The sequence below is a fragment of the Alosa alosa genome, chromosome 19 (assembly GCF_017589495.1).
Source record: "Alosa alosa isolate M-15738 ecotype Scorff River chromosome 19, AALO_Geno_1.1, whole genome shotgun sequence".
Taxonomy (NCBI): Eukaryota; Metazoa; Chordata; class Actinopteri; order Clupeiformes; family Clupeidae; genus Alosa; species Alosa alosa.
Genome location: NC_063207.1, coordinates 17,113,517 through 17,122,804, shown reverse-complemented (window position 1 = coordinate 17,122,804; position 9,288 = coordinate 17,113,517). Strand labels below are relative to the sequence as shown.

The 9,288-nt window shown below is 42.0% G+C and overlaps 1 protein-coding gene across 2 annotated transcripts; it reads left to right on the top strand.

Moving 5' to 3' along the window:
* Window positions 1-262: 262 nt before the first annotated feature.
* On the top strand, window positions 263-7,171 carry tmem62 (transmembrane protein 62). 2 transcript variants are annotated; one of them, XM_048228544.1, is made up of 14 exons: window positions 263-805; window positions 1,323-1,434; window positions 1,574-1,711; window positions 2,161-2,206; window positions 2,537-2,678; window positions 3,029-3,153; window positions 3,540-3,662; window positions 3,784-3,954; window positions 4,245-4,404; window positions 4,626-4,739; window positions 4,987-5,071; window positions 5,400-5,495; window positions 5,782-5,900; window positions 6,752-7,171. In XM_048228544.1, exons 1-14 carry the CDS (start codon window positions 611-613, stop codon window positions 7,070-7,072), a joined length of 1,947 nt encoding a protein of 648 aa, XP_048084501.1. In that variant the 5' UTR covers window positions 263-610; the 3' UTR covers window positions 7,073-7,171. The 2 variants fall into 2 exon arrangements, with proteins under 2 accessions (XP_048084501.1, XP_048084502.1); XM_048228545.1 differs by having other exon boundaries at window positions 265-805; window positions 3,784-3,939.
* Window positions 7,172-9,288: the final 2,117 nt, after the last annotated feature.

The window sequence follows — 9,288 nt, the reverse complement described above, 5'->3', positions numbered from 1 at the left end:
TGTAATATGTGTATATCTGTCTATTGCACATTTGCAGACTAGGCTACTGTATATTGATCATAATGAGATTTTTCAAACTTAATTTGAAGAGAACACTTCTAAACGTGCCATCTGCACTGGGCTTACTCTTTAATTAAATGTTGTTAAACTTGCTCGAACCAACGTACAAAGAGAGGAGCGAGGTTTGTCTCGTTTTTTGAAGATCACAGTTTACTGTTCAGCTATCGATCCGACAGCAGCGTGAAAATCACTTGTATAGCAACTGACGCCTTCGTTGTAGGTTTGCATTGGCATCATGAACGCGCCCCTACAGAATTCTACGCAATGAGTGCTGTGGTGACGTATGTCAAAGCCGACCTATCCAGTCGCGCTTCTCTCTTCCCTATTCCATTTTCTGAAAGGGACATCCGTGCATGTCATCCGTTCCAGACTGCAATTTACTTGAAATTGGCAATGAGTCAGTTCGTCGATAAAATGGGAAAGACTTCGTCCAAAGTCTCATCTGGTCACTCGTGTCTACCGAGTCCGTAATTTCACCAGTTGCGGATTTCCCATAGCCATTCTGTCTTTGCAAAGTCACCAGAGCCCTCTGTCGCTTCTCTGCTACAGAATGCTCAGGCTGTTTGTTGTCTTGGTTCTAGTCGGATTGCTGTTAGCGTCCCTTGCCTCCTGGGTGATAGACAGCTATGATACGACTTTGCACCTGAAGCGGAGTTTGGGTCAGGTCAGCGCTGAAAATGCTGCTAAGGTCACTGGGCCCCCATATCCGGGTGGTGAACTGAATAACATATTTTGGTTTGTACAGGTGAGTTGCTAATATTACGTTTGTCTAATGTCAAAATGACATAACTGGCTAGCTCGATTGAATGATGATAAGGTAGTCTACAGCCATCGAAGTATTTTGCAGGCTACCGTAGGCTGCCACTCAAATTAAATACATTATTAGTTATAGCTAGACTGATGTAAGGCTGTTTAGTCTGGACCCAATCACAACGGGGTAGGCTACTAGTGTGCACTGTAAGTGTAGCCTACTGATTGACAGAGATACTTTGGACTGGGTGTTTTAAAAGCTTCTGTTTAAAGTTTAACTAAGCTAGAAACCTTGTTGTCATCGCCTGCCATTCTGGCCGCATGTGAGACAGCGTTATTTTTGTGTGTGGCTGCCGACAGTATGGATACTTGACACCTGTCAGTTGCTACATTGTAAGGCATTGTATGACTGAGCCTATACCCGTTTTTACCTCGATCGTGTCGCTCGACATGGTGGTTCGTGAAATCGTATGTTGCCTGGGATAAAACCTGATTTCTGTTCACCCACACAGGTATCCGACATTCATATCAGTCGCTTCCGTGACCCACGCCGTGTTCCAGATTTTGAGAAGTTTTGCACTGAGACTATTGATGTGATCAAACCTGCTCTTGTACTTGCAACAGGTGAGGATCAGATAGGCCTACATTTTTCTCCGTCACCCATTACATCCATTAGGCTGCATAAATAATGGACTTATGTCTGAAGTAGATGTCCATAATCCAGAATTTAGATGAATCCTTTATTGTTTAATATTAATTTAAGGTGACCTGACGGACGCAAAGACAGAAAGTAAAGTGGGTTCCCTTCAGCATGAAGTAGAGTGGCAAGCTTACCACAATGTTTTGAAGAGGTCACATGTCATGGAGCGCACCAAATGGATTGACATCCGAGGAAACCATGGTGAGTGGGAAGCTGTTGCCTCATAATTATATTTCATTCAATCACTAATAGCATTCTTAGGCAACATACTCATATATCTGATGTTAAATTTATAAGAGAAGTTGAGCACGTTGTTCCGCAAATGGTTCACAACAGGGAGCGGATAACGGTAGATCATGCCAGGAGTCACCATAGAGTCAGCTAATGTTGTGAGCACAGCCCAAATCTTGCCATCTCGTGTAACTTCAAGATACTGATTGATAGGCATTGATATCTTGGATCAGGAAGAGATTGCACAGGCTGTATGTCCACTGCTGCCACTGACTCCAAAGTATGGAGACTATGTAGTTGATGTTGTTATAAAATGGCCTCATTACTGCCGCCACTGACTTTCCAAAGTATGGAGACTATGTAGTTGATGTTGTTATAAAATGCCCTCATTACTTATTACCCCACACTGTCTTCTTCAGATGCTTTCAACATTATTTCTCTGGAGAGCGTTAACAACTACTACAGGTCAGTGGATACGCTTCCCTGCATCACTTGGTTCAATCTTGTTGACATGAATTAGCAGGTTCCATTTAAGGCTTTTACATTAGATTATTACTCCCATAATAACTTGAATATGACTGTTGTTTTTCGAAGGCAATCAGAGTAACATTAGCAGAAAATGCTCCAAGCTTAGTGTGGTTTATTGTTTCCATTTTAATGGCAAATGGCTTTTGAACAAGTCATTTCTTTGTCCTGTAATTCTGTTCTAAACCTCTAATTCTGTAATTGCAGATCAATATGAGGGATGTTTCTTTGTGTTGCTGTTTATTCTCTGTGTTTGGTTCGCCAACTTAGAAAGTACTCGGCAGTACAGAAGGTGGGATCATTTCACTACATCCACAAGACTCCATTTGGCAATTACTCCTTCATCTGTGCCGATGCCACCCTCACCCCTGGACCCAAGAGGCCTTATAATTTCTTTGGCATTCTTGGCGAGGTAAGGAGGTAGTAAGATACAGTATCTGCAAGTTATGTCGGCAATAGACATAATGCTACTGACTGGAATATTTTTTTAATTTTGATTTTTTTTAGAAAGGCTCCAGTTTGAGTTATTCCATTTTGTACTCTGAGTAATGCTTTCCGTTTTTTCTGGAAAGCCAAGATCATGTTAGGGATAATGTTAGGGTGTAAGATTACTGTTCCACTCTTAAGTGCACTTTTAAAGACTTGATGACTTTATTGATTGGGGAACATTTCTTGTTGAGACTGGAAATGACTGTTGAAATTGAAATGTATTTGCCTGGCGCTTGCTCAAAAATTATATTCCATCCGTAACCATTCTGTCAGGACCAAATGAAGCAGCTGGCGGCATTCCAAGCAGAGAGCGACAGTAGCAACCAGACCATCTGGTTTGGTCACTACACCACCTCCACCATCATCTCTTCCTTCCCTGGCATCAGGGACTTGATGAGGTGACCACTCACAAAACTATTTGCATTCACTTGCTCTGCAAGAATCAAAAGAGTCTTTCACTTGAATTGGAAACCAAACAATCAATCAATCAATTAATCAGTCAGTCAGTTTGTCAATCAATCTGTCAGTCAGTCAGTCAAGGTCAACTCCCAGTAGCCATTTGGATAGCATTAAATCCTACCACTTTCATGTTACGGTTACAGGTTTCACTGCGTTATTTTATAATATAATTTTGTATTTAATTTAATATGGAGCGATAGTTTAATATGGAGCGATGTATTTAGCAGTTGATCTAAGTTTGATGTCCAAAATGATAATATTGCAGCTTTATACGTCACTCCCTGCTTCTGATTCCTACTTCCTATTTTCCGTACCCTCTCTATAGTTCGGCTGTGGCATACCTGTGTGGGCACCTGCATACCCTGGGTGGACTGATGCCAGTTCTGCACAGCAGGCATTCGTCCGGTACTCTGGAGCTTGAGCTTGGGGACTGGATGGACAATCGCAGGTTCGAGAGGATTAGTGTCCAGTGCTTCAAAAATCTTTCTAAAAGTGAAGACATGCAAAAAACATTGACTACAAACAAAAGGTCTAAGTAGCAAAATGCCTCTTCTCCGTTGGTATTTTAGATATCGCGTGCTGGCTTTTGACCATGACCTGCTGAGTTTTGCAGACCTCAAATTTGACGATTGGCCTGCAGTGATCATCACCAACCCCAAGGAGGCGCTGTATATGAAGCCCGGCGTGGAGCCTCTGGAACGCATTCGCAGCTCCACACACATCAGGTGTCTCCTCTGTGTGTGTGTCTTTTTTTACCCTTCACGCCTCTCCCTGGCCAGACCTTCTCCATATGTACATAAACCCCCTACACACACACACACACACACACACACACACACACACACACACACACACACACACACACACACACACACACACACGTTGAGTGTAGGTCTCAGATAAGATGAACGTTAGTCTCATAAGACGTCATTTCACCCCTTGTTCCTTGTTGGTGTTCCCTGGTGCTGTTTTGAATTATCGTCAAGCATCCTACTCACATACGTTCTCCTGTCTTCTCTGGCCCCTACAGGATCCTGGTGTTCTCTGTGGCCCCCATTAGAGAGGTGCATGTCACTGTGGATGGCGCTCCCTGGGGGATAGCCTACCCAGTCGGAGGTCCACTTTACGTGGTGCCCTGGGACCCCTCACTCTTCAGCAGTGGCTTACACACTATATCCGTGATGGTGGAGGTGAAAACGTCTCTCAGTTTTTGCTTTTCTTTGTCGACTGATTATTTGTTTTTGAAGATTTTTTTTTTTTGTGAAAAACTGGAATGCCAAATCTTACAGTGATTTTATCCAGGGAATGTGGGTACAAATGTGGGCAGCTCCTCTGCTGCTGATTCCTCAGCTGTTAAATCTAGGGCAGCACTTGTTTGTCCGTAAAGCTCTGCTCCTGTGCTGTGTGTTAGGATGCAGCAGACCGTGTGAAGGTTCGAGAGCAGCAGTTCACCCTGGAGGAGGACCTGACGCCCAGTTTTGGCTTTGTCCAGTCCTTTATTCTTCTTACTGACCACTACATTCTGGTACAAGAGCTTTGTTGCAATAGAAAAGCAGTGTTGTTATGTATTCACAACCCTAGCCAAGGTTCAAAATGCAAACTGCAAATTGCTTATCACTGAAAAAGCATGCTGCATACATTTAAGGGTTTCGGAGGGTTGCCTGGAGTATATCCAATTATCCATACAATAGGAAAATCAATTAAAGTTGTAAGAATGTAAAACATCCCCTCCACCATTGAGATGTTTTTTTTGTGTGTGTGGTGGCTTGTAGGGACGTCTTGGATTTGTGACACTGGTGCTGCTCAATGTTGGTCTTCTTGTGGTGTTCCGATTCCAGAGTGTTCCGGTCTGCAGAGGTGAGGCAGCAACAAATGTCTAAATCAGCAGTTACTAAAGACAAAAGCCACAACTCCTCCTACAATCCAGATGACAAAACCACCGTTCCACCTATTACCATCTGGACACTATATATAATATAACTCTTTTTACAATCACTAGGTTCAACATATCAATGCAAGTTCATTATTCCATAGGTATTATGTAAACTGTAGTAATGACCTACGGACCGACATATTTGGTCTCAGAACAATGCTTTTTGACTAATTAATGCCACCATAAGAAATTAGGAAATGTGTTTTGTTGGCGCCTTAATCACTTCATCTTGGATGTATTTGTGCTCCTCAGGGGTCTTGTCTCCAGTGTACACATCTTTACACCTCGTCAGCAAAACAGACCTATTCTACTACTCTCTGCTTCTCTTCAACTTGTGCACAGCAATAGGTGAGTACAGAGACCAGAGTTATGAGCTTGTGGGCCACAAGGTAGCGGAGATTGATGAAGTGTAAACCAAAGCTGATAACAGAGCAAGTCATTGTCAACTAAGTGAATTTGGCTAAATGAAAGTCTGTTAGTCCTCTCAAGACCGATTGGTAGGCAGCAGAGATGAGTGGAAAACTGCTACCTTCTCGTCTTTTGTGACAACAGTTTTTAAGCCTAATGTTGTTGTCCAGTGTGTCCAGTGTCCAGTCTTTGATAAGATAAGAAAAACCTTTGGTTCTATTTGCAGGTCCTTGGTTCATCGGTGAGGTGATTGACGGTCAGAGTGGTGCTTGTTTTGCGTATGGAGTGTTTGTTGATGGATACTTCCTGGAGGGCAGCCTCACCTACGTTGTTGGAATTCTCCAGGTGAGAAAGTCTGGCCAAGCCATTCAGCCCCCATAGACAACACTGAGATTGTGGTGATTTGCTGTTTATTGTGATTTTGTATTTGTTTATCCACACAAAGCTTTAAAGCAGTCTGCTACGTTGTAGTAGTCAGGATTATCTGTTTGGTAGCCTTGAACTAAAATGTCTTGTTTGGCTGCATTTGAGCAGCTTGGCTACAATAGTAAAGTGTTTAACCTGCTGCTGAGTTAATATACAAGTGTGTGCAGGGATACTGTTTTCGGGTTTATGTGGCCTTAGGCTGAAGAGATCTTTTTTGACTGAAGATCCTTTTTTTTCCACAGTCGTTTTTTGGGCCTTTTTGCGTTTATTTTCCGAGGCTACCGCTTACCGCCTCCTAGTGGCCTGACTAAAAATAGGCTATATGGATATATAAACTGCTTTTGTGGTTGTTTGTTTGTTTGTGCGTTGTGTTCATATGATGTGTCCTGAATAATGTATACATTTTGAACACACCTGCTTGAATCATATTTCTTTAAGTCTTCTTAGTTAAAGCCATTTAGTGTTTTGTGGTGATTATAAAGCCATTTAGTTATTATTTCTTAATTTTAGTTTAATTTCACTCTGTCTGAGTGGTGGTGGATAAATCCACCTGGTGCTCAACCGTTACGCTACCCCACTACCGCCACAACACTGTGCATCTCTCATGCAATAGGATTAAGTAGATGAAGTTACCTGAAACCTACAGTAAGTAATAATGAAAATATTTTTTACAGACAGCTCTTATCTAGAGACTCACTTCTTTAAAAAATAAAATATTTGTCTCTCATAACACTTACCGTATCCCCGGCCCCCCCCTCTCTCCACAACAGCTGGTCTTCTTCAACATCCCCCTGAACTGCTACCTTTGCTGGAGCCTCCACCTGCGCTACCGTGGCAACTCCCTGGGCTCGCACCTGTGCCGGCCGGGCTGCCGGCGCTGGGCGGCGCTGGTGCACCTGGGCATGCTGGCGCTGTTGCTATGGCAGGCGTACTCCTGCTACTTCCTGCTGGAGGCGTACGGCGTGCTGGCCTTCGTCCTGTCGCCTGTGCGCACCTGGGCGCTGCTGCTGAGCCTCCTGCTGATCTACCGCGCCTGGAAGGGCCCCATGCCACACCTCCGCAGCGACAGCAAGGCCAGCTTGGCCTCGTGACCCTGCGCTAGCGCCAACGCTAGCGGGGATTTTGATACTGTACAATAACGTGTTCGGGTTGGATTTTTTCTTTTTTTTGTTACTAAAAGATTGCTATTATTTCAGATGTTCGGGTGCCAATTTTTTTTCTCTCTCTTATCTATATTCTCCCCCTCTCTCTGACACAATACCTGCATTTATGTTTACCTCATTATGTGAAAAAGAAGAACATTATATGCCGAGAGAAACCCAGTGGAGAAGAGTGGTAGCTCAGAACTGACTTTTGTTTGTACTGTGAATGGTTCCCGTGCTGCTGAGCTCTCGGTCTGGTGACCAGAGCTTGATCATTTCTGATGATTCCAGGGTTTAGGGTTTAGGTTTAGCTGTTGACAAATTATACCTCTCCAGACGAAATGTTTAGCTGATAGGTGTCTACTCCTCCTCTGCTAACCAATGCCATTAGTCCGGCCAGTTGGGCCTGTACCCGGTGCCAAGACATGGCCAACACTGCCAGTCAACTCCTCTGACAATCTCCCCACTACACACTTTTCTGTCTTTCACCCTTTTGGCACTTTCAAAGAGTTCCTTGAATCATCACACAACCCTGCAAGACAAATCAGTGGACAGATCACATATATCTGATCAATGTCTGATTCCTATACTCAAATGGCAGCAATTCTATTTTTTTTTTTTAATTATTATGAGAATTATTTCATTTTCAAAAATTGGAATCAATATTTCATTATTTTGTGCTTTGATTGTGATCTGTATGACAAATTGAAAGAAAAAAAAAAAAAAAAAACCTTTGAATTTGCAGTGTTTCTGTTTAGGCCATTTCATCAAGAGGGTATTGATGTTCTATGTCCCTAATCATTCTCCCTTAGCACAGATATTGCCATGTGCCGTAAGAGTAATGGTGTGGGGTAAAGCCTTATCCTAGTATGGCATTCCTATTCTTAGACTCTTTCTTAAACTTTAGAGGAGGCTCATATTTCATGTGTTAAGAGTGTTGTTGTATTTTCTTTAATCAGTGAAATGATTCTTCAGGCCTTACACGCTACAGCTAACTGCCAAGTTACTTAATTGCTTTCATTGGCAACTCTACATTTAATTTAAGCTTTTACATCTTGAAATGGGACTATAGATGAATGCTTTAAAATAACCACTATGAAGATCAGTTAGATGAATATGAACATCAAAGTTCAAGTTAACCAAGTGTTAAAATAATCTACCCTGAGGAATATTTATCCTTTTCCGCATAAAAAAAGTTAAGCAGACAAAATTCAAATTTAGCCAACATACTGTATTCAAGGGAAATGCTCACTGCTTTGTGCGGATGAGCTGCGGCGACAATGTAGCAAATTTGTTTCATGCTGATTTCTAAAAGAATATCTGCTTCCTTTTGCACAAGGTAAAGATAGACAATTTCTTTTTTGAAGGTTTGGTTGGCATGGCTCTGAATGAATTGTGGGGGAAAATGCACTATTAGGAAGCAAGCAGGACAGAATGGGCATTCAAACAAAGGATCTCCCTCCATTTTGAAAAGAACCTGTGTTGCTGCATTCACCTGGTGACACTTCGCCAGAGTATGCACAGTGAAGCATTGTCTAGCTCCCCCTCTGCATGGGGTAGGGTGAGCAGTCAGGTCTTTTCATTCTTTATTTGCTGTTTTTTGCTGTTTTATGTCTTTTTAGTCTTTTCAGTTGGCATTTCTGCTGTCTCAGGAATGTAGATGCGATCACTCAGATATCTGTTGGCAGTCTAATAGATGTTAATGTCTAATGGAAATCAAATTTGAATTGTGGGACTGTAGTTTTTCTCCAGCTTTTTAAAGAACATTTTTAGACATGTTATAATTCATTATGGTAATACGAATCATGGGCATGGAATTACATTCAGGTTTGATTTGTGTTTGTTAAATGTGACTTGTGGTGATGAATGCAATTATGAATGTTTTAATTGCTATATTTTTTAAAAGAAAAAAAAAAAGTTTGGTTTGATCTTCCATCTTTCTTTAGGTTTATGCTTTCATTTTTTTATGAACACTGGATGAACATACACATTTATGTTTTTGTAACTTTATTGTGATGAGAATAAATGGGTTTTGACCACCAATTTCCTTATTGAGCTTTTCTGTCTCTTCTTGGGATGTGTAGTGAGAGAATGACTCTTCCCTGACACAGTGGGAGAGACTGTAAGACTGGTGAAACTGGACAGCAAAGGAACATTCTCAATGT